The sequence below is a fragment of the Ambystoma mexicanum genome, chromosome 3q, assembly GCF_040938575.1.
Source record: "Ambystoma mexicanum isolate Mex_15411 chromosome 3q, UKY_AmexF1_1, whole genome shotgun sequence".
NCBI classification, from domain to species: Eukaryota; Metazoa; Chordata; class Amphibia; order Caudata; family Ambystomatidae; genus Ambystoma; species Ambystoma mexicanum.
In genome coordinates, this window is record NC_090926.1 from 930,127,626 (window position 1) to 930,155,315 (window position 27,690).

The following is a 27,690-nucleotide window of genomic DNA, read 5'->3' on the forward strand; positions in this document are numbered from 1 at the left end:
TCAAAATGTCGTCTTGGTAAAATTGGATATCCCAATGCTAGAGGGTTGGCAGTACAGGATTGGGAATATTGCCCTTTTTTGAGAACAGCACTGAAAAGTGCTCGATCAATTTTTGTTTCTGTAACCATATTTTTTGAGGTGCCTGCTGTATGCTACATTCATTGTTAATTACTTTCCAAAAGTCTGATGAATTCTTCTCTTTTATGCATTTCATTATATTTTTTCTGCATCATGTTGTTCAGTCATGGAACGATGTGCTATTATCCAATTCTTATACTTTTGTTTGACCTTTTTCTTCATATCGTGTTGTTCCGATTTCGTGGATGTCAAGATGTTGCAGTGCCTTGCGCATTTCCCTCTTTCTCATATTGATTTGTGAATTATAAGCATGTATATACTTATAACTCTGAGTCCCATTTCGATTTGTCAAGATCTTATATTGTTCTAGCAATGGAGTGCAATCTACTCCTAGTGTTTCAATATGCTTCTCATATTCAGTTTTCAATATGTTCACCTGCTGTGGTTTAAATTTGAGTCTGTTTCCACTGTAGTTTGGCATTATGTCATGGTTCCATATCGGTGAATTGGGTTGCCAAATCATCTTAAAGCGTGCTTTGACCAAACTATGGCCCCTGTCTTGCATAAGATTTACTTGGACGGCATTAGTATATAGAGATCCATTTTCTGATAAAAAAATGTAATCCAGTATCGACTTTTGGTTGTTTCTTTGCCAGGTTGTTTTCGCTGGTATGTCTCCCTTAACATTTCCGTTTAACCTAGAAAAACTCTGTAGGGTTAGCTCCTCACACCATCTTTGCACCAAATTTTGTTTAGTTAGTGTGTCATTCTTGTTCATCTCTATACAGTTTAAGTTTAAATCTCTGCATATAATAATATGAACCAAGTTGTCAGCAATCATTAATTCGTTGATTAGGTCGGTTACCTGTTACACAAAGGAGGATGTTCCTGCTTCACGATGATGCCAATAGAGGTTTAAGATGAAAAATAGTAAAGTTTTATTTTTGCTACCGCTAGTTCTTGTAATAGTCACCACTTGGATGTATGGAGATAAGGTCTTATACTCCTGTAATCTAAGCCCAGATGCTTTTTTCACAAGTATAAGCAGACCAGCACTAGGACATCCTTTATTTTTTCTAATAGTGGGATTGATTGCAATTTCAAAGTTCTCCACAATGGGACATGTGTCCAACCAAGTTTCCTGTAAACAGAGAAGATCCACGTCTCTTGCCCACTCTCCGTTAGAGTTAAACAAGTACGTGAATCCTCTCATATTCCATGAGCCCACAGAGAGCGTTTCGTCCTTTAGTTTCTTTAGGCATTAACTTTGGGTCTGATTTGCCAAAGTGGCTGTTAGTCAATCCCACTCTATTTTTCTCTAGGTTCACCATTTTTTCCATTTGTTTTTGTGGGCTGCTGAGAGCTTTTGACTGTAATTCTGATTTGATCGACTGGTTTCACTTCTTGGGTAACATGATGTTCCTGTCGATTCAGATTGAATCGTTTATAGTCTGGTTTCCAACTCTCATCCAAAATAGTTTGCGTTTCTAAATAGTTTTTCTTCATTAGTGGGGTTTGCGGAGGCTTAATAGTGTGCGCCAACTCCTTTACTTCTTCAGCCAAATTGGTAACATCTACTTGTACGATATCAAAACCACATGGTAACAGAGCCGAAGCCCCCTGGAGCAGAGTTTCACAGACTTATCTTGAGTTAACATACAGATAAACTTTGTCTAGGGCAATATCTTCCTTGAATTCGAGAGCCTGGATATCACTGGACTGAATAGACCGAAGCACTGGAACATGATGGAACAAGCTCAACACATTCGTTCTGTTCATTATTAGGCCATCATGGATATTTAGTATTCTTTCCAAGCTTAGACAGTATTTTGCTTTTATTTTATGCGCTTTACCTTTGTTGCCACTTTGATTTCCATTATAAGTTTGATCTTTGTTAAAGTTAGTTTTCACTTTACGAATGTTAGTGTCAAATTCAGCATTTGCACTCAAACATATTTTTTCACACAGTAAACTTCCATGTTTTTGTATTTTTCTACATCTTTAGATGTTTCAAATGGAGCCGGTGAGGGATTCTTACCCTGATGCGTCATCTTTAGCGCCGCTTTTTGTCTCTTTTCATCCATTGTTTGAAAAAACCCCTCTTCATTGTCAATAACTACCACTTCAGGTTGCTTAACCACTTTGCAGAAACGCCCTATTAATGGCGCACAATCATTTTTTACTGGCGCTTCTGAACCTGCCGGGTTCAAGCTCAAAGCAGACTCTGCGGGCTCATTTTCTGCTATACTCCTTTGTTCATCTTCTTGAATATCTTCATATGTAGATACGTTCATTAATATCTCAAAATCATTGTCTTCAGGCCCCTTTTCTAATTCTTGAACTGTCTGAAAAGACGCAGGGACTTGTTCTTCTAAGTTGTTAGATCTTGTAGATATTCCTATTTGTTTTCCTCTTCCTATGCCCACGTCAGTCTGATTTTGCACAGAACCACAGCCATTTGCAGATACATTTACATTCACTGTGTTGAGGTTTCTTATGAATGCTCTTGCACCCTTTGTTATTCTTCCTCGTTTTTGGTTTTTAGTTTTCTTCTTTTGCGGTACTCCTTTTATATTGTGCTTGTTTTTATTTTTTGCAAAGATGTCAAATAGCTCTCTTGTTGCTTGCAAGATGTTTTCTAGAGGGGCTGCAGATTCAATTTGAGTGTCATTCGTTGTATTTTTCGCTTTGTCAGCCACTTCTTTTTGTGTACCTTGACCTTCAATCGTGCCACCCTTTGTCGCGTTTTTTGCTTGGGCAGCCGTTTCATTTTGTGTCTCTTGCCCTTCGATCGTATCACCCAGATGAAGGTGTGTACCACTCCAGCACTTATCACTTGTGTTAACTCCCAATTGTGGTTTCTCAGTGCAGACACTCTCATTAGTGATTTCACTCCTATCGCATATCGGTGCCTCCGACTTTTCTTCAAGGTCATCCACTAGAATCACAAGTAGTTCTAGCAACTGCAAAGGACTCCACCGAGAGCGGGTGGCACACTTGCCAAGCCTCATCTTTATCTTTTTGAGATAATATCCTTTGTATTTCTTTCTCCTTCTCAGGTAACAGGAGACCTTTATGTTTCTCAACCGATTTGTTATTTCCAGGGACGATTTTGAGCTGTGCTGACAACAATTTATTTTTTGCCAAGTCAACACTGATCTTAAATCTATCCGTATTGCTGCTGTTGGGCTTGCCCTCCTTCGTAGCATCGACACATGGTTTGTTAAGAAGCTTCAAAACTTCACATGCAACTTCTGCAAGCAATTTCTTGTCTTCAGTTGAATTTTGGTTTGCATCCAAAATCAGTTTCAGGAAGTTATCATTCTGGGTCTTGTCATTTCTCAAATTTCCATGAATTAATTGTATTTCATGTTCCATGTTGGTTACTTTGGAATTTAGCAGTGCTATCAGTGTTGTTAGATCTTTAATATTGCCATCCATTTGTTCGTATAATTTCAAATAAGGAGACAAAGCTATATTCATAGCGGCCATAATTACGGCTTGTGAGTCCAATGACATCATGTCTACCTTATTTGGTTTAGTTTGCACGTGGGAAGTCATTTTTTTCCAATTTGCGCATCTTATTTTAGGAAATGGATGCTCAATTAGTGAAGAGTCATCAGAGTAAGAGGAAGAATAAGAGGAAGTGCAAGAGGAGCTACTTTGTCTTTCGTTGGTTAGTAATAAAATCTTGCCACGCCCTTTACCTTCCGGCAACTGCTTATTTTCCATCAATGTAGATCTTATAGGCGATTGCAGCGTGTGTTGATGTCTTTGGTTGTGTGCATGGTAGAAGGTGACTTCCCCAATGGGCGATTTCCAGATCCTTTCCTTTTGCGCGCTGGACTATAAGTGAGTTTATGTAGACTTTCCTGTGCGGAAAGGTTTGCTTCGTCACCATGTCTGTATTAATTTGGTATGTCATTAGACTCAGACTGCTCCGTGGTAGTATGACTGATTGAAGTTAGTGAATCATTCTGGTGATTAATACTGCGATTATTAAAGTCAAAGTTAATTTTTATTAAATCTTTTCGAAGTTTATCTGCCACGCTTAGTGAGTTCCTTCTTTCATTTACGTTGTTATCACTTTTGTTAGTAGCCGTCTGCACTTCTGTAATGTCAACACCGCACGATAGCCATTGATTGTCATCTCTTGTTTGTAAAGCACATTTTCCTGTTGCAGATTCAGTTAGGCAGTAAGTATTTGGCATGTATCTCTTGTTATTTTCATGTTTTTCTAACACTTTTTCCAAGGACATTTTTCTGCTTTTTTCAAAGCACCTGCAAACACATTGTTCGCCACGCAGCACCTGTCCTTGAGCAGAGTTGAAGATTATTTCATTATTCAACTGCAAAGCTTTTGCCGCCAAGACATGCAGTTGTGGTATAGCATCATTTAGTACAATATTTTTGGCTATCGGCTGCATTCAAATGGAAATTCAGAACAAGAGTAGTATTTGCAGCCATGATTTTTGTTTTTTGTCATAATAGCCTCAGGGGACATGGCACAAGCGGATTGCAGGGTTCTGTTTGTTTCAGTAATAAAGCAATCATTACCAATAAGCAGAGACTTTTCCGTTGCAGCACAGAACTCATCTGGCTCCCACGCACACTCATCAACATTCTCATTCTCATCACCTGTTTTTAGGATACTCGCAGGCGAGAACCCAACATTGCCATTTGTAGTTGCATCTTAGCTCATTTACGGAAGGCATTTCTGATGTGTCTATCTCTAATGACAAGAGCCGCGTTAACACTGTTAACACTTACTTGTGTTAATGTAGATTTTTTTCTTGATGCAGTCTTTGATGGAGCACATATATTCTGAGCTCCTCGTCGCAGACGAGACCGCGTCTGTGGTAATTACAAGACTTCTCTCTGTTCCATCTACGTTCAAAGAGAGCGAGAAAGAACTTTCTCTGAGCGTCACAGAGCGCCACAGAATAATGGAGGCAGTACAAGCAGCTCCCACGGCTCACGCAGCTCCTGCTACTCCAAAGACACACAAGACTCTGTGCCAACTCCTCGCCACTCCGCGGGGTTGATGGGTATTTTAAGCTGCAGCCCCGCCTCCAGGCACTACGCTAGTAAGCAGACTAGCAAATTCGGGGAAAACGCAGCACACACTTCCTCTGAGCAAGACACACAAGACTCTGTGCCGATACATTACACACCATAATCGTATTTCTGATGCTTGTATCTGCTTAGATTCCATTGCTACGCATAAGCCGACATCAAGGGGTAGCTGCGGAGTAATGCATTTTTTGTTTACGGAACTCGAAAAGGGACGTCGACAGGGCGCATCAGTAATTCTATCCCTAGTGTGACGTTTGCTGTACCCATGATCCTTCACGCGTCAGGTCCCTCAGATTTCTAGTTTCTGACATGAGGTAGCATGAAGTGTAGTGTGACTACAGATGTAATATGCAGATAAGAGTAGCGAAGGCCAGAAAATATCTATGCACCTTCTACTCCACAGGAGAGGAAGGGTGGGCGCATTGTCTCAGGGTGGATAGCTCAGGGGCAATGTGCTTGCTTTGGAAGCAAGACGACACGGAGCATCATAGGTTCGATCCCGGAGTCCTCGCTTAGAAACCTCTGGTTATTAAGCATGTTATAAATAACCTATCATAGCATATCTAAGCAGATACAGGCATCAGAAATACGATTACAGCGAGTAATGTATCCCCTTCTGAGGCTTATGGATCTGCTTAGATCACATGCTATGCATAGATTAGCAAGCAGTGTCTGGAGAAGGTGGTGGGTTGTGAGAAGATATAGCGACAAATAGATGTCTTAGCACCGCTTGTCCCACCTGTGAATCTGCTTTAGAATGTGCGTTAATGCAGTAGTGGCGAGTAAAGGGATGAATAGAGCTCCATGTAGCTGCTTTGCAAATGGCGTCCAGCGGGACATTTGCAATAAAGGCCAAAATAGCTCCTTTACCCCTGGTAGAGTGAGCTCTTGGTGTGAAAAGAAGAGTTTTGTTCCACAGAGTAGCAGAGTTGTATGCACTTCACTATCCATCTGAGATGCCGTTTTTTGAAACGTGATCGCCTTCCCTGCCAGGAGCCATGGAGACAAACAATTGGTCTGTTTTTCATAGAGGTCTTGTCTTATTTACATAGTAAAGGACCACCCTCCTTACATCTAGTGTATGGAGTTTTCTCTCAGCTGAGCTTGAAGGTCTTTGAAAGAAAGCTGGTAGTTCAATAGACTGGTTGACATGGAACTTAGAAATTAACTTAGGTGAAAACCTAGGGAGTGCTTTAGTACCAACTTGTCATTGTGGATAACAAAGAAAGGGTCTTGTACCGACATAGCTTGTAGTTCATTGACTCTTCTTATGGAGGTGATATCCACCAGAAAAGCTGTTTCATATGTAAGGTGTTTCAGGCTGGATTTATGCATAGGCTCAAAGATGGGGGTCCCATGAGCTTTGCAAATACCACATTTAGGTCCCACCCTACAGGGGGTTTTGAAATGGGAGGGTAGAGTCTTTTTAATCCTTCCATGAATGCCCCAATGACAGGATAACTTACTTTGAGAAGTGGTGTACGCGGATAGAGCCGCTAGGTGAACCCTGATGGCGTTAAATACTAGCCCTGAGTATAGTAAGTGGAGCATGTAATGAAGAATGTGAGATGAGTACATTCAATTGGGTTTGCATTTTTTGACTGGCACCGTATTGCAAATATTTTCCATTTGTTAAAATAACAGTGTCTGGTGTTTGGTGTTCGTGCATCCTTGAGGATTTCCAAATTCTATGACTTCAGGTGCCAAACTGCCAAGTTCATAGATTGAAAATGCTATAGTATCAAAGGCTTGATTTGCGTATCCAAATGGTAACGTTTAAACAAAGGTTATATTTTACTTCTGTATTCCAGCACTGATGATTCATGATTAATGTCATTACAATTTTAGTTGCACCATTTCATAAAATTTCCATAGTTCATTTATTTATTAATACATGCTGTTCTACACTTATTTGTTAAAAGGATATACATATTATATTTGTATTACATAAGGGGTTCCACAAGTTGCTCTTTGTTTCATTCAATTGAGTTTAAAGTAACAATATAATTTCAGTGCGTTTGCAAGAGTTAAAATATAAATTAAAATAATCAAATGATTGTTTGCTGGAACTGTTTCAGTTAGCATAATTCAACAAAAAGCATCCTAATTTCCCACCAGTTCACCCATACGTATACGCTAAGTGTGCTGTTCAACAACAATGGGGTGGCAAGAGTGAGTAGCAGGTTTGTGGGTATGATGGCACAAAGTACTTTTATTTTCCCAAGAAATGTTAACAAGACTTGTCGCTCCATACTTAATGTTCGACCCTTTGAAATGTCCTTACTCCATTCTTCTGCATTGAACCAGATACCATGGAATATAGGATGCCTGGAAAATCACCCGTTTGGTGCTGCACACAAAATACCCCAACTGCACATGGCATAAGATCCTTCTCTGCTCCCTCCCAATTTGTTCCCGCCCAAGCACTTTGAAATGGCCTATATAAAAGGTAAGCATGGGAATCAAAGTACCAAAACAATTGGCGAGGTCAAGCTGTGCTACTCCAAGCATAAAAATAAAAACATTGTAAGATGATGAAATACTTTGTAAGGCACAAAATACAACAGAAAAGAAAGTGGTCACAAACCGCGAGATTCCGTGTAATCCACAGAAACTGGAACAGAATCAGGAAAGAACCTGAGTTGATACGACATGGTGTCTGTGAAAACTATCCCCACAAACTTCTCTTGCTTGGAAACGCTGGCCTCTCTCATCTCTTCTTCATCGACATACTCCTCTATGAATATGTCTAGAATAAAGGAATCCCATTGTTACTATGCATGCAAGAAAAGCAATCCATAAAATTTGGAGAATTAATTTACTTCAACACTTTTGATAAACACATATTGAATACCCCAGCAAATACTAGTACTTTCATCATGTTTCTGACTTTGGCAATGCCACTGTTTTACTAGCATGATGTTCGAGTCATTACATGAAATTGTGTTGCGCCCATGAAAAATGGGCCCAGCTCAAGTTCATGCAAACTGCAGTGTCAGTAATCATGTGACTCTTGATGGGTAAGCCATTAGTCTCTGCCTGCTGATTAAATACTTAACATTTGAAATCAGCAACTGATGCAAAGCCTGCAGTTTACACAGCCTGCAACACAGGCCCATAATATGCATTGTACCATCCAGCACAGCGGCATCAATGTTAAAAAACTAATTTTTAGTCCCAATTACCTGGGCAGTAAACTATGCACAACTGAAGAATATGTTTACTAACGAGCCAAAACAAAGGGCTATACCACTACGCAAGAGAATAAATAGGATATATGGCAACATGAGTAGGCTCTTCCTGACAACGATCGACAATATTTTGCAGCAGCAAGACCCAGCAACAGTTTACCACTCATGCCCATTCATACAGGGCAGCAACATTAATGTAAACATGGAAGTTATAACTGATGTAAGTAAGCACATTATCTGTGAAGGCCATAAGCCTGTTTCCAAAAGAGAAACATTTGAGCAGCATTCATGCCTTGCCATTTACCCCTAGGACAGAGATCTGCAACCTGCGGCTCTCCAGATATTATGGAACCCATGATCACTCAACATCGACTATGCTGGCTAGGCCTGATGAGCGTTGTAGTCCAAAACATGAGGACCACCACAGGTTGCAGACCCCTGCTTAGGACAACTGAAGAAGCTTCTCTAATCAAGCCTTGCCTGCAAGTTTCACACTGAACAGAGCTGAACTTCCATGCATCCTTCAAAGCTTTCAACCAAGCGAGGCCCACGATTACAAGATGTAGAAATACCAAACTTGCATGCATATATATATATATATATGGCTTATAACTTCGCTCTCCCTGGACGAATCCTCACCAAACTCTGCAAAAAAAGTATATGGCCCACTCTGAATTCTTTTTTTTCCCATAGATTGAATGGGGAAAAAAACTTTGCTCACGCCTACAGCCCAAACCGCTGGACGGATTTTCACCAAATTTGCAGCAGGAGCTTTTGTAAATTTGGTGAAAATCCATCCAGTAGTTTTTTAAAAAATGACCACAAAGTAGGTCACGAAAAATTAGTGTTATCTGTCTGGTCCGCAGACACACTTCCCTGTTCGCTTCGCAGACAGTGTCCTGATTGGCTCATCGATTTACGTCATGTCCGCGGACATGCAACATGTTCGCTGATCGGATGGTGAGGAGAGTGAAGTGCGTCAGATTTTTGGAAACGCCTGCCATCTTGGATTCGCGGACAGCAGCCGATGTCCGCGGACATTTCGGTAAAAACATGAAAAAACACAGCATTCCACTTGTCAAACTTATCAAATAAACTCCGGGGAATTGAGGGGTGATGAGGATGGGATGGGCTATGGCTGCAAGAAGCACAAAAAATGGGAGTTTTTTTGCTGCGAAAGTCCGCGAACAGTCCTGATGTTCGGGCACAGTCCTGTGAAAGTTCGCGAACACCTTAGCATTACAGGGTTGGTGAAATGCAGTTCTTGGATGGCTTATAACTTTGGCGCCATTTAATGGAACTGCATGTATATTCCTGGGCTGATTCTGAGTGAGTATGCAAAGTTTGGTGGGATTCTGTCATGAGGGGTCAAAATTAGAGATGGGGGCCCAAAATAATGTAAAGGCTTATAAATGAGGTGCCATTTGACGAATCCTCACTTAATTTGGGAAACTGATAATACATTTAGATGTAAATGTTTTTCCGATGTTTGGTAGGATTTTGTGAATAGGGGGAACAATTAGAGGGGGGGGTCCCAAAATATTGTAAAGGCTTATAAATGTGGTGCCATTTGACAAATCTACACAAAGGTTTGTAAAAAGATTATAGATCTGGATTTAGATGCTTTCGTAAAGTCTGAATGGATTTTGTCAAGTGGCGGCTAGGTTATATGACGATTGTATGTGCATACATTTGACACTTTTGAAAAAATAAAATATGGGTGGATTTCCAGCAAACTTGCGTAAGCAGCATTGGCAAGGACCTACAAGCATGGTTTGCAAATGTGCCAGTGTTTTATTATTTGACAAGTGTCATAATGTAGCTACAAAAAATAGCGGTATACCTTTAGTGACTGAGGGGTAGCCTGTGGCCATGGGCAGTGGCCAGATTGTCCGGGTCATGGAATAAGGTCATGATCCGGACAATCTGGCTACTGGCCATGACCACAAGGGACAAAACATAGGATTAAAGTGGCCATGTCCACCTGGTACTCGCTTTGTGGTAAAGTTATTCGAAATTAGGATAGATTTGAAAGGGAAGAAAAATGTGTTTGTGGTAATATGGTCATAGGGTTCTCTTTTTGCCTTCTGCAGGCTGCTATGGAAAGCGAAGAGGGGCCCTGTATGGAAACCTCACCTTCCCTTTCCATGGTGGCCATCCTGGAAAAGGAGTTCCGAACTGTCTGCCAAGCAGAGATCTTATCGTGAAGTGCGGACGGGTTCTCAGACAAGTCATCATGCCGCGCGCCAGCGTATGGTCATCTGGCACTGTCCGGAAGGTCCGCTATGAAGTCAGATGTTCGTAGACGTCTACGGATCCAAAACTAGTAGAAATAGTTGCAAGAAGTTTATAGAAGTGTTAAAAATTATTCCAGATGGTGGGAAATGGCAGAGTTTTAAGGTGAAACTTTGGAAATTGGACACAAATATTGCTATATCGGGTAAGTATGATATTAGGCAACTACTGCTGGGATGTGGCGGCAAGGAAGTCGATGAAACGCGAGGAGCAGCGCCAGTGCAATTCATTGTGAGACTGGAGAGGTGAACGCTCAGCCAGGCCCAGAGGCTCACTCAGAGACGCTCTCTCTGCCCGCCCGCCCACTCAGGAGCGGCATCCTTCACTTCTCCGGTTGAGTTGGCAGACCATCCCAGTCCTCCCTGCAGCCCCATGGGAGGGGTTGGGGTGATCCCTCTCACTCCCTTCTAAACCCCCGAGAAGGAAGCGAAACCTAACCAGTCAACGCCGACAGACGCGATAGGTGCTTTCTTCTAAGCTCCTCTGAGCTCCGAGGTGCAGCTGGCCCGAGACGTGTCGGGTGAGCCTGAGCTTTAAACAATCTGCAGTTGTGTGTTACGCCAAGCTTTGGCGTGCTTTGACAGGCGGCCGTAGGAGCAGGAGCAGTGCCGTGAAGTGAAGGACGCAGTGCACCAGTAAAAACACGAGCACATACAGTATTGCGGGAATTATTCTCTAAGTGTCCCGGAGTCCCGGCTGAGTCCCAGTTTGCCCAGAGTCTCTGTGTGTGTAACACTGTGAGGAGCTGCAGCGACTTGTGAGTCCCTTCTCTGCTTCTACTAGTGGATTTGCATAAAGACTGCATTGCCGCGCGGAGCGCGGCGCGGAGTACCGGCTGAGTCCCAGTTTGCCCAGAGTCTCTGTGTGTGTAACACTGTGAGGAGCTGCAGCGACTTGTGAGTCCCTTCTCTGCTTCTACTAGTGGATTTGCATAAAGACTGCATTGCCGCGCGGAGCGCGGCGCGGAGTACCGGCTGAGTCCCAGTTTGCCCAGTTCGCCCAAGGGCGTCCGAGGGCTGGGACCAACTCTACCTTCAAGGGCCGATGGCTGCAATGCAGAAGGCCCCTGCGTCGGGGGGCCTCAGACACGTCATAAGACTTTGCTACAGCGTCGGATGCTTAATCCATGGACTCCCCTGACAAACAATGCAGTGGTTGGCCAGAAGACACAAGGTAAGCCGGCTACTTGCTTGAAGGCGGCCCCTTCAGCGCTTGCGAATCCTGCGGCAGCGCCAACCCAATTGATACAAACAACTGCACAGGTTCATCACGACGTCGCCCCCTTGGTTGATAGCTGTGCGGTCAATGTCATTGATACAGCGGTGTCTGCAAGCACCAGTCTGGACCATAATACGCTTAGCGCGTCTACACATAAGCCCTTGGTAAAACCACTATCTATGCTTTCACTTGATGACCTTGTGCCGATGCCACTCCCGCTGCCGAAATCGCCATCAACAGAGCACGTGCTATCAAAAGTGGCCCCAACCACGCACTCTCATCCTTTCAAAATGTTTTCGCCTTTTGATTTGACGGATGCGGAAATAATAAATGCGATTTCGGCCACACAGGAAAAGCTCAATGTTAATGAGAGCTCGCCGGTTCGAGTACATACTTCAACCATGCGACTAAAGACTACTGAACATGCTGCCCCTCCAATGCAGACGATCGTCAACTCCGTGGGAGGTCGTTCCCTGACTGACTCCGTCCCTAGTGCCGCAAGCACTGGAGTCTTAAGTGTCCTCAGTGAACATCAGGAAAGTGGAACGGCCTTGCTCGAGCAATCTGGGGTGGCTCCAGAAAGTTCAGTGCCATGCTTAATAAGCACAGAAGGTGTCGATCACTTTGAACTTAAGCTCAATGCACCTTTAATTTCACAAAAGTCAACTCTGACGACATGGGCCGATAGTGCCTTGAGCAAAGCCCCTGAAAGGCTAAAAATGTCCGATAAAGACTCGAATCCAACGCCTTCCAGCAACTCCTGCACTACCTCAACACGGTCCCCTAATGACAAGCCTGCTGGCGAAACCGCCCAAAACAAGATAGCACACGATACTTCTCTGCTGCAGTTTTCGCTCAATGACCGTACGAAGTGCAGTGTCAGTCCGTCCTGCCCGTCGCAGAAAAAGCAGGTGCTTTTGTCTTCCTTGAGGTCAGCGCCGCTATTATCAAAATCACGACTAGAATGTTCTGGAGCGCAGGACCAAGGGTCAGTTCGCCATTCTTTAGGAACGGTGATCTTATCTGAAGAAAACAGCGCCACAAAAAGGCACAACGCAACTGATATCCTGCTAAAAATGAACGCTCCATCCACAACGCCAGCTACTCCGGCAAAAAGCACAACTTCTGTGAATGAGTTATCACTAAATCAAACTCCGGGCAAAGACTTTTTGAAAACACCGACCTCGAAAATAAACCTGTCTGCAGGTGCAGCCTTTCAACTACACACTAATGTTCTCGCTGCATCATCTCAAGCGATGATTCCCTTCGTAAAGCTGTATGAGACCTTAAATGAGACTATAAGAGATCAAGGCGCTCTCATTCTGAATCTCTCTACGAAATTGGATCAAATAGAGTCTTTTACCAAGCTTATCCAACTTGATGTTCAAGACGGGAAAGACACAAGTTCATTCTGGCAATCTCGTCTTAATGATCTAGTGACCCTGCAACAAGATCGACATGACTTACAGCTAAAATGTCTCTTAGAGGTACTGTCCGAACTAGTACCTCTGTTAAAGTCCGGCTATAGTCCTAACCGGCCCAAATCTGATGTACAATGTGCCGCCCCATTACAAAATTCTGAGCAAGGGTCTAGGCCTACGATGCAGACTATCGAACAATTGGTCACAACTACAGACCTAACGGTTGGTGCAACACATAAACCGATGTGCTGCCACAGCGACAAACCATCGTCTGCGGTCTGTGATTCTAATTCATCTGATTGCGTCCTTCTACATGTCTCTTCTGACATAGACACTCCAATATGTGCCGCAATGGTACCCTCAGCTGATGTTACTCAGGCACATAAAGTAACAGCACAAGCTCCTTCCCAGGATGGAGCGCCGTCCACATTTGGCATCTTTGTAGGTACGGCTAAATCTTTTGCACCGAACTGCACGGCCAAGTTGAAGGAGAAAGTGAAGTCCACCAAACGACGTCTACAACCAAGAAAACAAAATTATCAACTCATGCTGCAACAAAGAGCTTTATAAGAAACATGTCGACTCCACCAAAGCCGGGGCTGTTCAAGCGCCCATCAAACGGAGCAAAGGTTCCCCCCCCATCACAGCATACCGAACCTTCTATATCTCTGAACCACGGTGTCAAGCGTAGACGTCTAAATTCGAGTGATAGCACGTCGGCCAGTATGGCGGCAGCTGACGTTCATGACTTGTGTGACATTTCTATATATTCCCATCGTAGCGACGAGGAGACATCGCAACATTATATGGAAGAACAGCAACTAGATTTCAATCTCCCTATGAAATCTGACAATAGAAAACTAAGCTCCCCGACCTCAGAGTGGCAAGTAGTCCAAGGTCGTCGTGCCTCTACTATGAAAAAGGAAGTCATGCCTTCAAAGGGTATTTCTTCAAAACTGAATCCGAAATTCACATATAATCAACGTAGCAAACAGCGCTGCTCCCCACCGAGGTCACAAGAGCAGCTGCTGCACCGCACAAAGGACAACAGATGTAAGTTGAGATTGCAAAACATACTTAAGGATGACAATGACTTGAACCTCAACCGTGCAAACGTTTTGCGATTATTTAAGCATATTCCACCCCTTCGACTGATTGAATCAGATGACATTAAAATAGTCGAGTATGTGACAGAAAGCGCCTCTGACGCGGTGCTCCTTCATATTGATGCCGTTGGGGTACGCAACACCATTCTCAAGGCAGCTGAAGACTTTCTGTTATTCGGCTTTGACATTTCAGTTGAACCAGACGTGGACAGGAGAAGTTCAAATCCGGTGCAAATAACTTCTGGTTCAAAATCGAAAAAACAAACAGCTGTGACATCAGTTCGTCACAGTATGTCTTCTGAAACACGTCAAGTAGACTCTCGTCGGTCCGAGAATCAGCTGGGGCGGCAGAGACAGTCGAAGCAGGATTAGCCATGATTGAACTTACAGGAACAAAGCTGCTCGATCCTATCATGGAACACTCGTGGCTCTCAACATTTGTTCCGGGAATTTGACATCCCATTGGATGATGTGTTTGTAATTTGTTTGCAGGAGACCTGGTTAGTTGATGCGCCAATCAGAGATGGCTTCAATACTTTTATCAATCCTGCAATACAAAATACTCAGGGCCGACCCTCGGCAGGACTCTTAACAATGGTTCGAATCTCACGAGTATGGTCTACTCCTATCTGTCGTAATCCCAATCCCTACATTCAAGGCTTAATTATGCAAGCATGTTCAGATACTCCAAACACAATCGCAACTCTGTTGATTATAAATTGTTACTGGAATCCGGCCAAAATAAATGTCACAGAGTTTACCACAGCAATTAGCTGTCTAATGGAAGAGGCAGCCAGGCAACATAATAACTTAAGCATCATATGCTGTGGTGACCTCAACGGCTCATGGTTTAATTACGATCTTCCCAATCAAGTTTACAGCCAGATTCCTTATGTCGACTTAGGCGAAAAAGAACAACGTTGGTCAGATATGATGGAGACGTTTGACTGCGTATTGCTGAACGGCAATACGCGTGGTGATATTCCAGCTCAGGCCACTTGGCATCGTGAATCCATGCACAGTATAATTGATTACTTCTGGGTGTCCAGTAACTTGGGGCCAAAGATTCTGACACTGCATTCACTGACAACGACCAAGAGCGATCATTCGCTGTTGAAAGTGAAATGTCTTTTGGCGGTGTCTGATACTTTGTCCCCATACCGAGGAGCAGTCGAAGTAAATATGGGTGGAAATCGATTGAGACTGAGCGCAAATGAGATCCGTGCGCTAACGGCTCATCTAAGTGATCTGAATGACGATGTGGAATACACTCCACTGCTACAGTATCATATCACCTCGATCAAAGACAACGCTCAGCAACATAAGCCGCACACCCACCCTTTTAGTAAATTACTGGATGCTAATAAGAAAGCTCTAAGAAAAGATGTCCGCAAAATAAAAATGCAAAAAAATGCATCACCCAAGACAATGCAGGAGAAAGTGAAGGCCAGACGAGCTACCTACAGAAACTGGTTGAAATCCCACAAAGCGATTGTAGAACAGGATTCCGCCGAGATCATGATGAAACTGATGGTTACTAAAAACACACGTGACATCTGGCGAATATTAAATAAAGGCCCTTTCAACGGCTCCAATTCCACGCAGAACACAATTTCAGGGGATACCTGGTGCAAACACTTTGGGTCAGTATTCAATAGCGTGCTGAAGGTTCCTAAATGGAAATCAGTGGATAGAATGGGTTCCTGGAATGTCCAGATGTCGCTGTCAGACATCATTGACGCTATTAAGGCCCTAAAAAACTCTCGTGCTGCTGGTCCAGATATGATAAGTAACGTCAGACTAAAAAAAAATCCAGAGATCTGGGCACCTTTCATTGAGTGTTTGTTCCACAAAATCGCAAAATCAAAGTGCTTGCCTAAATCATGGCTAACAGCAATTGTAATTCCAATTCACAAGAAAGGCTGTTGGGACGCACCCGAAAACTATCGTCCTATTGCCCTATTAGACACCATTGGAAAACTCTTTGGTTCCAATTTGAGATGTAAATTGGCGAGTTGGGCTAAAAAGGCGGGGATCATGGACATCCGGCAAACTGGATTTTCAAAAAGTACAGGTGTGGAAGTTAATCTTTCGATCCTGACAGCTTTGAAATATCATGCATTACAGAGTAAAACCAAATTGCATTTAGCCTTCATAGACATGAGGCAAGCTTTTGATGGAGTCAACCGGCAGATGCTATGGGCCAAACTAATGAAATGGAAATGTCCTATGGCCCTTCTCACCCCAATAATGGCACTCCATACGGAGACCTCTTTCAGGGTACGCCTCAACAAACAAGGCTTATTATCCGACAGCATACCAACGACAAGGGGTGTCAAGCAAGGCTGCCCATTGGCCGCGGATCTATTCAAATTATTTTTGGCAGATCTCCCACTCTTCTTGGAGCAAGCACACTGTTTTCCTCCACGACTAAACGGAACTCCAGTTCGGTATATTGCGTATGCTGACGATCTCGTGCTGATTGACAGAACACAAATCGGCCTTCAACGTCTGCTAAATCGTCTGCATGAATACATAGTTGCAAATGAATTGGCCATTAACCCAGACAAAACCAAAATTGTGTTGATTGGTTCATTAATGAGTAGAAGAGATCGTGCCTTTAAATGGACGGTAGGTGGTCAAAAACTAACGTCTGTTAATTCGATTCGCTACCTAGGCATCGAATTTAACAGCTCAATCAGGGAAGTTCAATGGCTAAATATGCTGAAACTGAAAGCAGTAAGACTGGCACTGCAAGCAGCCCTGATTAATAAAAACTTTGGTAAATTTTCATTATCACCGGTGATAACGTTCTACCGCCAAAAGGTTGTTCCTATTCTAACATTTGGGGCAGAGGCGGGATGGAACATCAGCGAACAAAATTGGAATACTGTAGAGGGTCTTTTTTGGAGACGGGTTTTTAATCTCCCAAATTGTATTCCAATTACTGCAATACGCCACGAACTTTCGTTAAACTCTCTTTTCTCAAACGTAGTTTGGAAATCCATCTCACTTTGGCGTAAGATGAGAGAAGTGGGTGGTGCGCCAGCATACAGAATACTCACCGCCCCCGACGATTCGCAAAGTAGTACCTTGTTGGCACAATGGAGCTCAAGAGTGCAAGAGTGGATCGTAGCAGCGGACATCAATTATTTCGACCTGTTCTCACGCCCAAGAGTGGCAAAAAGTAAATTTGAAGCCTGGGCATGGATTATAAATGTGGAAAGATACTCAAATCTTGATCTCTCCAATAAGATAGGTAACGTCCAGAAAAAATTAAATTGTCAACAACCCTACCTCCTGCAGTGCTACAATCGCCAATATCGAGAGCAATTTCTTAGTTTCCGCTTAAATACGTTGAGTACGAAAGAAATTCTTTTCCAAAGAAGGCAGCCTGCTATAAACAACAATATATGCCGTTTCTGCGAGGAATCGGTTGAAACACTGAAACACCTAACTATAAGATGCTCAGCAATTGCTAACTTACGCTCTGTCCACCTAGGCGTATATGCCCCGCTAAACGATGATATGAACTCCTGGTGGTGCCTGATAACCTCAGGCCAAAACATTAAACATGTCTGTGCGGTTGTAAATTTTATGAACGCTCTCCTGAGATGTCCCCCGTAAGCAAGTGGGGCGTTGAGTTGATGCTCAAAGTGTGTAATTGATTAATTGACATGTTGACTGTTTATTTGACTTCGTTTGTCCGTTCGCTTGATCATTAAGTGCCTTATATGTCACAAGGTTGTGCAGAAGATCCTTGTGGAAAGCATAATAGGACATATTGATGATGTTGTAACAATAATATGTATTGGAAGTTTACACGATTTGAAACAAAAGTCTTCTTTTCTTTTCTTACTTCCACCTTGGTGTTGGAGGGAGAAAGGAGAAGAAACTGTAGTTTTTCAATAAAATAATAAAAAAAAAAAAAAAGATATTAGTAAGTAGTAGGAAAATAGCATGTACTGGTGAAAACCTATGAAATTCAATGAAAACCTTTGTTAAAGGGACGTTATGGTTAAGTTGGACTAATAAAAACCTATGAAATTTAAAGAAAAGACTTTGTTAAACGGACATTATGGTTCCAAGTAAAACCGAAAAACCCCTGAAATTCGCCAGTTATGGTAAGCTAAGCAACCATAACTCGCACCACCACCGTGCACTGCTAAGACTAACACCCAGGACATCAAAGATGACATCACAAATGTCATTGATGACATCACTTATCTGGGCCACTTGTTTTTGTTCCTTGACATATATAGGCCAGGTGGTTTTGTTCACTGGCAGTCAGAATAATAACATTTAAAAAGGTGCTATATATCTAGATTTTAACCTTGTCATATGTTCTTTAAGTACTTTCCTTAGGGTTTCGTCTCAGCTCATGGTGCACATACATGGGGAAATGAGCAGGCCTCAATTTCATAGGTTTTTATTAGTCCAACTTAACCATAACGTCCCTTTAACAAAGTTTTTTCTGTGAATTTCATGGGTTTTTATTAGTGCAACTTAACCATAATATCCCTTTAGCAAACTTTTGTCATTATTACACAGCCACACTAGTGGCCGCATAGTTGCCGTGTAGTTATGGTTAAGTTGCTATTTCCATAGGAAGAGCACTTTTTGGGCGGCCTATAACTCTGCTACCCCTAGACGAATCCTCACCAAATTTTGCAAAAAAAATGTTTCCAAAATTTGGTTATGTTTGGTCCAGGGGGGGCAAAGTTATAGGGGGGGTCCCAAAACGTCTTTTTTGCCATAGACTGAATGGGGGAAAACTTTGCACACAGCTACAGGCCAAACCGCTGGGACGGATTTGCACCAAAATTGCGGCAGGGGCAGGGGCTTGGTCGCGAAAGCGTGCTTTCATAAATTGTGTGATAATCCATCCAGTAGTTTCCTTAAAAACAATCAAAAAGTATGTCTCTAAAAATTATTGATATCTATGTCCACTCCGCGGTCACACTTCCCTGTTAGCTCCGTGGAGAAGATTTCAATTGGCTATTCCGTGGCGTGCTGCTCGCGACCATGTTGCGTTTTCACCGATCCGGTTGTGCCACAGCGTGAAGTGCGTCATAATCTGTCGATACGGCCACCATGTTTACTTCGATTTCTGTTGTACGCGGACATCGCCGCTAACATACATAAACGAAGAAGACACCAATACACTTGTTACACTTATGAAACACTGTTTCGAAAGATGAGCGTTAATGAGATGTGGAAGTAGAAAGTCAAACATTGGTCTATTCTTGTTACCAGTGCCATACGGTACAGTGGGACTTGCTACTCATTGTACGACATGAACTCACTGCGTCCATGTTACAATACATAAACATTACTGCTGTCAGACTGGTGGGAATCTGAGGCAGCCACATGCACTGTTCCGTACAGCATGTGTACGGGAGTAGCGGTTCTCATGAATAGCTACTGATATGTTGTTACAAAATGACAATGTATTTGCATTTGGAGTGAAGGTCACTTGATTTTCTCTTTTCAATACGAGCTCAGTACGGCCACATATTTGTCGGCACCCATAAGGGTCACTTGTTTTTTTAGCTTGAGCTACCGGGAAAAAGCAGAAAGAATGCAGGGAGTAACAGTTTGAAAAACATATAGTTTGATAAGGATATGCTTCAAAAACATTTGTAAGGAACATGAAATAGCAGTTCCCGAAGAGGCACTCTTCCAAATACCCTACTGTCTGACTGTTCCGAACGCTATGGAGGTGGTCCACATTATGTAAGTTTATTTTTGAGGCCTGTATACCGAACTGGCAATACATTTTTAATTTCGACAAGAAAAAATGTATTATTGCTAATGAATTACAAGGTTTCTGTGCCGTTGAATTTTTTTTTCCCCATTATGGAGATTGCACATTGTCGCCGTTTGTAGGGAGCCACTACATTTCCCCAAATTAAATTAATACTTAGTAAAAATGGTATGTGTTACAACTTTGGTTGGTGCAGAGGTTGCGTATTGAAACACATTTTATTTCCCCTTTCCCGCTCAGCTACTTCCAAAGAAAATGTTTATTATTAATAATGGCGCACGAAGTAAGCTCTAAGTAAGCTGTTGAGCTGTTGAATATGCTGCTGGAGACCGTATTTGGACCACGGTTCATTCTTTTGCCTGCATCTTTGGGTGCCTGTAAGGACAAGAGGAAGCGCTATTCTTCATTGGCGGTGAAACGCCCGTCTGACTGGACTGTGTACTTTGGACTTCCATTACCAGAAAGCTGTGCGACCTAGAGCCACGCCCCCCGCCCTTGCAGCTGCGCGCAAACTAGCTACTAGAGCAGGGCTTCTCGCGCACGGCACGCGCACGAAGTAAGCTCTAAGTAAGCTGTTGAGCTATTGGATACGCTGCTGGAGACCGTATTTGGACCACGGTTCATTCTTTTCCCTGCATCTTTGGGTGCCTGTAAGGACAAGAGGAAGCGCTATTCTTCATTGGCAGCGAAACGCCCGTCTGACTGGACTGTGTACTTTGGACTTCCATTACCAGAGTAAATATACTTAACTTGGAGAGCCGTTGTTGTTGTCTCTCTGGCTTGGGTCACTTTACTGTTTGTGTGTCTTGCTTTTCTCCTGTGGGCTGGGTTTTGGGCTGGGTTGTACTCGAGTGGGCTGGGTCGGGCTGGGGTCTGTCCCTGGGATCTACTGTGATTGCTATTGGAAGGAACTTAGCGACGGGGTCCTGAGTGGGTCTTTTTTTTTTGTTTTTTTGTTGCAGAAGCTGTGTGACCTAGAGCCACGCCCCCGCCCTCGCAGCCGCGTGCAAACTAGCTACTAGAGCAGGGCTTCTCGTGCACGGCGCGCGCGCACGAAGTAAGCTCTAAGTAAGCTGTTGAGCTGTTTGGCTGTGAGGTTGTGAGGGGGTGGTACGTGCTATGTGTCGTTAATAAGCCTTGATCTTTGATTCTAAAGAGAAGGGATATTGTGTTTGTTTAAAGGCTGGTGTACTTGTGGGTTACGTTAACATCAAGGTCAGTCTGTTGTTCATAGTGAGTGTGGTATTCATCTATACGGCTGCCCTAATAGGAGTGTAATACCACATTATGGGGAAAAATAAGCCTACAGCTCTTCGCAAAGACCATAGGGCGGATTTTTTCACAGCTGTCAGCACACGTAGAACTAGCCTGGCATGAGCGGCGGCGCTTCCTCTTCCGCCTCCTTGTGGAGACGAAGAGGAACTGCTCCAATGTGCGCAGGATTGCTCAGCAGAATTAAGGAACTTGGACGATAATATGGACCCTTCTCAACCTATGTTTGGAGAGGATGTAAATGAAGTCCCTCATAATAACTCACCTCAGGGGGATATTGTGGCTGAATTGGAAGATCTTACTAATATGCCAGCTATCTTTATCTCTGAGGATCTTCTTTCGGACCCCATTTATGACATCCATATGGGGGGTCCAAATGACTTCCCTCCAGGTGAAGATCTGTCAATGATGCTAGGTATTTTCAACTGGTCTATTTTGACAGAACTACGAAAACAGAATACTTTTTTAGCCACAATTGTAAAATCGGTTGATAACTTTCCGAATGCTTTATCGGCTTCACTTATACCTGGTATTCAATGTATTGAGGCACTGCCTAAAGGCATATCCGATATAATAATGCCAACTGTTAGGGAGGATATGGCTGTGTGGGGGGCGGATTTGAAAATCTTATGTAAGTCGGATAAGTATGGAGCTGCGATGAGTAATGATATCAAGCATGAACCAACACCCAAAGATAAAAAGCTAATCCCACAATTTTCGGAGATAGTGGCCAATACATCAAAAAAAGATCTGCAGGTTTCTAGTGACCTTAAGCCGAATGCGCTGCCGGAAGGTAACGGTACAGCTGATGGTTTGGGGATGCCCAGGCCGCAATCCAGAGCAGCAAAAAAAAAATTGGCAAAAAAAAATAATAATAATAAAACCAAGAAAATAGACTCAAAAAATAAAACATCCAGAAAATTTATGAGGGATTTGGATATGAAACATATGATTGAGGAGGATGCCTTGGATGCCGTGATTTATGTGGCGTCTCAAAAAACTGATTCGGAATCTAATGCTGTAGTAAATGAGAATGCCCCGGCTATGCAAGAGCCTTTGAATGAATATGAGGATGGGACGAATGGAAAGTATGAGGTTATGAAAAAGAAAAAAAAAGGGGCTTCTGCTGTAGAGAATTCAAGCGTACTGGAAAAGGGTCTGAATGATATCTTTAAGATATTCAAAGGATCCGTGGGGAATTCGGTGCAGGTTTTGGTCCCTCAGGTGACAAAGGAGGTTCTGACTAAAGGTATAAAGGATATGGTTATTGAGCAAGAAAAAACTCACGTTCCTCTAAAAGACGTGGGGTGCTCTGTTAAGCCACGCACAAGACCTATTGTACAATATGTAAATACGGGTCTATACCATAAAGTCCCACTTACTGGAAATACCTTTCCATTTAGTAATCTTATGGTAAGCAGAGATACCCGGAGGGATAATGATAAGTGCGTTATGTCACAGGAGGGCAAAGATGGTACACATATCCACAAACCCAGTGAATCTCAGGCTAAGGTGGAGGATATTCTTAGAAATGTGCAGGAATTGATGAATGAAAATCTAAGGCTGAAAGAAAAAGAGAGAATAACGGATCAAATTGATAAAAGTTGTGGTACCAAGGATATAGGAACAAGAGTATGTACTGATACTCTCAAGGCTAAGGCCACGGACGATGTAACCTTGCCTAACGATTCAATGGATCCAGGCAAGGAATTGAAGGTCAATGAACATGGTCTTGTGGGTGAATTATTGAGAAATGTGAATGAGATGTTGGAAGAAAATAAAACATTAAGGAATAAAGATTGTTTGGTCAGGGGGCATAAAGAAGACAAAGGAACTTTGGACAATGAGATGAATGAACTGGCTTACCGAGCCTATGTTAGGGGTGAGATAAAGGAGTGCAATGAAAATGTTTTGTATGATACAAAATATGCACATGAGCTCAGACCCCCAGTGTTTCCGAATCTACCAGGTCTGATTTTGTGTTCCGTATTTAAAGATGAAAGAAATCAGCCTTTGAACAGACCTTACATTTTATCTTTATTTCCTGCAAAACCTGAACTAAAACTTATCACCTCGGCAGATATCCACCTTGTGGATTTTATACACAAGGAAAGGCTTGATTTTGTAAGATTGGTAATTCCATCGCCCCTGGTTAGATCGATGTTATTGAAGGAGGTTGAATCACTTCAACGTATGGGCTTTGACCTTTTCGCCTTCAAAGATCAATCTATTTTGTTAAACGCACCAGAGAGAGGTGGGTTAACAGCTCAGGACAGTAATGGGCAGGTCATACCTCCTTCTTTCCACAGATCGGAAGAGACGTCAGAGAAACAAGATTCGAGATGGCTGGCTTTGTCCTTGAGAGATGCTATTAATAATCTAAAAGAACTTGGTAAACCTGCATAGTTACCACTCACAATTTGAAGCTGATATGTTGGAATACTCGCGGTAATTTCAATCTCTTTAATAACGAGTCTCTTATTAACGAGTTAGTCTTTTGATTTAATCTTACTACAGGAAACATGGTTAACCGCGCGGGTGGGTTGGGAAGGCTTTGCTGTGGAAGACCTATGCGCTACTAAAGGACCGAGGGGTAGACCCAAAGGGGGTTTGCTCACGGCCACCAAAGAATCCTCGGGATTGTTAACGCTCAATAAATGCAAACAAGGTCAATCGTTCTTTATTGCTGCTTATATGGTGGGAAATGTTGAGCCGAGCTTTCCCCTATTGGTGATAAACGTTTACTGGAATGCTAACGAATACTCAGACCATGAGTTGGAAATTGAGCTGAGTGACTTGGGGAAACTTATTGATAAGTGGTGCATGGAGAATAAAGATGGGGAAATTACCATAGCAGGTGACCTAAATGCCGATTGTAGTGTGGATAAGCTGTCAGGAGAAATGCTGTATCTTAAGATAGCTACCTGCAGTAGCGGCAGCGCGGAGATAAGAGGTTTTTTATGGCTTCGTTTTGCCAATCTGTGGGGGCTTAAATTGATCTCAAACAATTACCATACCTGGTACGCAAAGGGGAGCGGGTCTATTATAGACTATATATTCTTAACTGCCAAATTAAGTTTTGCCATGTTAAATTTCGAAGTGAAAACTGCTAACACAAGTGACCATTGTATGTTGATGGTAGAGTTGGAATTTAAAATCAGTGTGAAGACCCCTAAGAGGTACAACAAAGAACTGGTGGTAAACACGGCAAAGAGCAGATTAAACTGGACATTTAATTCAACTACGAAATTTACTTTAAACATGATTGCGGAATATGAAAAAACCAAGTTGGAACAACGCTTGTGTATGTTCTCAGTAAAAGAGTTTGATAACACAATAAGATCTAAAATTAAGCATCTCTGGGTAAAAATGTCTAGTAGAGTTGCCCAATCAACTTATCATAAGCACTCTATGGACACAGAAGTTTACGAGAGAAAAAGAGAGCTTAATAGAGAGCTCCGCAAATTGCGGAAACTGTGTTTGCTAGAGTCTGGTATTGGGGATAGAATTAGACAACTAAAGCAATCCTTTAAAAATTGGCTGATTAGCCACAGAGGTATTATGGCTCAACGCAATGGTGAAAGGATCTTGGGGGCCATGAGAGGGGCCTCATCTAAAACATTTTGACAATTGATCAATAATGTGGATTCGACTCAAATCGCTGATATGGTAAATCCCATTATTGAAGCATCCTGGGCCGGTCATTTTGCTAAGGTTTATAAGTTAAATCATCGATGCTCTTCACCTTGTGCCTAGTCTTCCACTTCCTGGTCATTGTCTTGTGAGGTAGATTTAATCAGAAGTCTGATAATTAAATCCAGAAATACGGGTGCACCTGGCCTTAATAACCTCACGAATAAGGTATTAAAGTCTAACCTCCTCGCATGGGCAAAAATACTACGTGTACTATTTAAAGATGTGTGCATTTCTAAAACTATCCCACAATACTGGAGGGTGTCGGTAGTGATTCCCGTATTCAAAAAGGGCTCAGGATTGATGCCCTGTAATTATCGGCCTACAGCCATTGCAGACTCTGAGTCTAAAATCTTTGCATCTCTGGTATTGCTTGATGTACAGAAATGGATGGAGGACAATCAGATCCTTAGTATTAACCAACTGGGTTTTAGGAAAAATTTTGGTACGGACTGTGGTGGATTAGTCCTTAGATGCCTGCAAAGCAAAACCCAGATTAGGGGCTCGCGATCCACTTTTGTGGCATCGATGGATCTTAGTAATGCATTTGACCTAGTTGATAGACCTACTTTGTGGTACAAATTAAAATCCTTAAATATCCCAAATCACCTTCTGGATATTATGATTGAGATATATACGGACACTAGTTTAGTCATACGTATGAATTCAATGGGTGATCTCTCTTCACAGATTTCTACCATTAATGGGCTACGTCAAGGCTGCATGTTGGCCCCAACGATTTTTAATCTCTATGTTAGCGGTGCTCATCTTGTTTTTCAGAAGGGGGGTCTGGTGTCTCCTAAGTTGAATGGAAGGGCCATCTCTTGGTTGGCCTATGCTGATGATTTTTTACTCCTGGACAACACAAAAGGTGGGTCTTCAGCGTTTAATTAAGGTTTTTGAACTGTTTGTAAGTAACTTATACTTGAAAATCAATCCGGCTAAGACAATTATAATACGTATGGGACGTGCAAACAAGAAGCAGGATTCTGGTTCTGTGAGGGCAAATATATTAGGTCTGAGAAAGCCTTGAAATACTTGGGATACTGCTTTACTGGTTTTGAATCTGTTACATTATTTAAAAATCAACTCAGGACCAAAGCAGAAGTTGCTCTTAGACAGATGAGAATCCTTGAAAAGAAATTTGGAGGCTTCACTTTGATTCCCATAAGGGAGTTTTATTTAAGAAAAGTCGTCCCCAGGATAACTTATGGTTTAGAGATCTGTCCATTTGACATTTCGGTTTTTTTGAAATCATTGGAAGGTATTATATGGAGGGGGCTGTTATTCTTTCTGCCCAACTGTATCCCTATTGAAGTATTGAGGTATGAACTAGGGCTGCAATCTCTCCACGCGGTGGTGGCAGTTAAGAGACTGAGGCTGTGGAGAAAATGTAAAGCACTTGGGATTTCTAACTTTTATGTTGAAGCAGGACTTGATTTAACATGCCCTTTTATGATTTCTTTAAACAATGAAATGGAAAGGATGATGGAAGAGATAGGGATTGCCAAGTGTACCATTATTAACAAGCCTAATAGATGCAAACAGATTATCTATGGAATGGACTGGTCACTGACTAAAAGTAAAGTTTTTTTCTTCTAAATTGTATAACCATGTTCATTCCTTTTGGAAGTTTTTGCCGGTTATAGAGCACTATCTGATAAAATATCCGTCAACGACTTTCAGAAATAGTTTTATGAGGTTCAGGTTGAATGTTTTGCACACATATTTTATTCTAAATATAAGAAATCCTGTGGATGATAAAAAATGGTGTAGATTTTGTAAGGTTCTGGAAACTGAGGAGACTTTAGAACACATCATTGTAAGATGTCCTTCGTTAATCAATCAACGTACTGAATACTTTTTGGAATTTTTTGATAATATTTTATGTACTGACCCTAAATACATTTGGTATAAGATGAGAAATGGTTATTCGCCCAGTTTGATCATGCGTGTTATTTCCTTTTTAAAAATAATTTGTGAATTAAGTTAATTTATTATTGGGTTAGGATGTTTCTTTATTTTGTTCGATTTTAATGTTCAAACGTTTTTATGTGTATGTAATATTATGAACTGTTTACATTTTGTGAGTATTATTTCTCCAAGATTTTAATGTTCTCGTTTTGTTTGGTGATAATTTTGTAAAGGTTTGTGATAAACCATGTACAAATAAACAAATAAAAAAAAAAATAATAATAATGACGTACCACCTTTCTGTACCGTTGACATTTTTTCCCCTTTATGGGGATTGTATATTGTCTCCATCTGTTGGGCCCCACTACATTTCCTCCTATTAAATTAATTTTTACTGAAAATGTTATGTATTACAACTTTGGTTTGTCCAAAGGTTGCCTATTGACACATGTTTTATTTCCATTTCCCCCTCAGCTACTTCCTTCCCTATTGTGATTGTCACGGATCGCAACTACCGAGTGACGGCTTTTTTAACCGTCAAATGCAACTGTTCGTCACTGGTTTTCTGTGCATTATAATTCAGTGGGATGACCGTGTCGGACCTCCATGTCCGAGTAACATTCCATCCTTTCTGGTGGTGTAGATCACAGCGATAGAAG

General features: G+C 42.2%; 1 protein-coding gene across 1 annotated transcript in view; it reads right to left on the minus strand.

The window, feature by feature from the left end:
* LOC138583120 (cholesterol transporter ABCA5-like) overlaps positions 1-27,690 on the minus strand; it is a 3,134,767-nt gene that overhangs the window by 2,924,626 nt on the left and 182,451 nt on the right. The window contains exon 4 of the mRNA XM_069655080.1: positions 7,742-7,903. Coding sequence (XP_069511181.1) covers positions 7,742-7,903 — 162 coding nt within the window. The remainder of the gene's footprint in view (positions 1-7,741; positions 7,904-27,690) is intronic.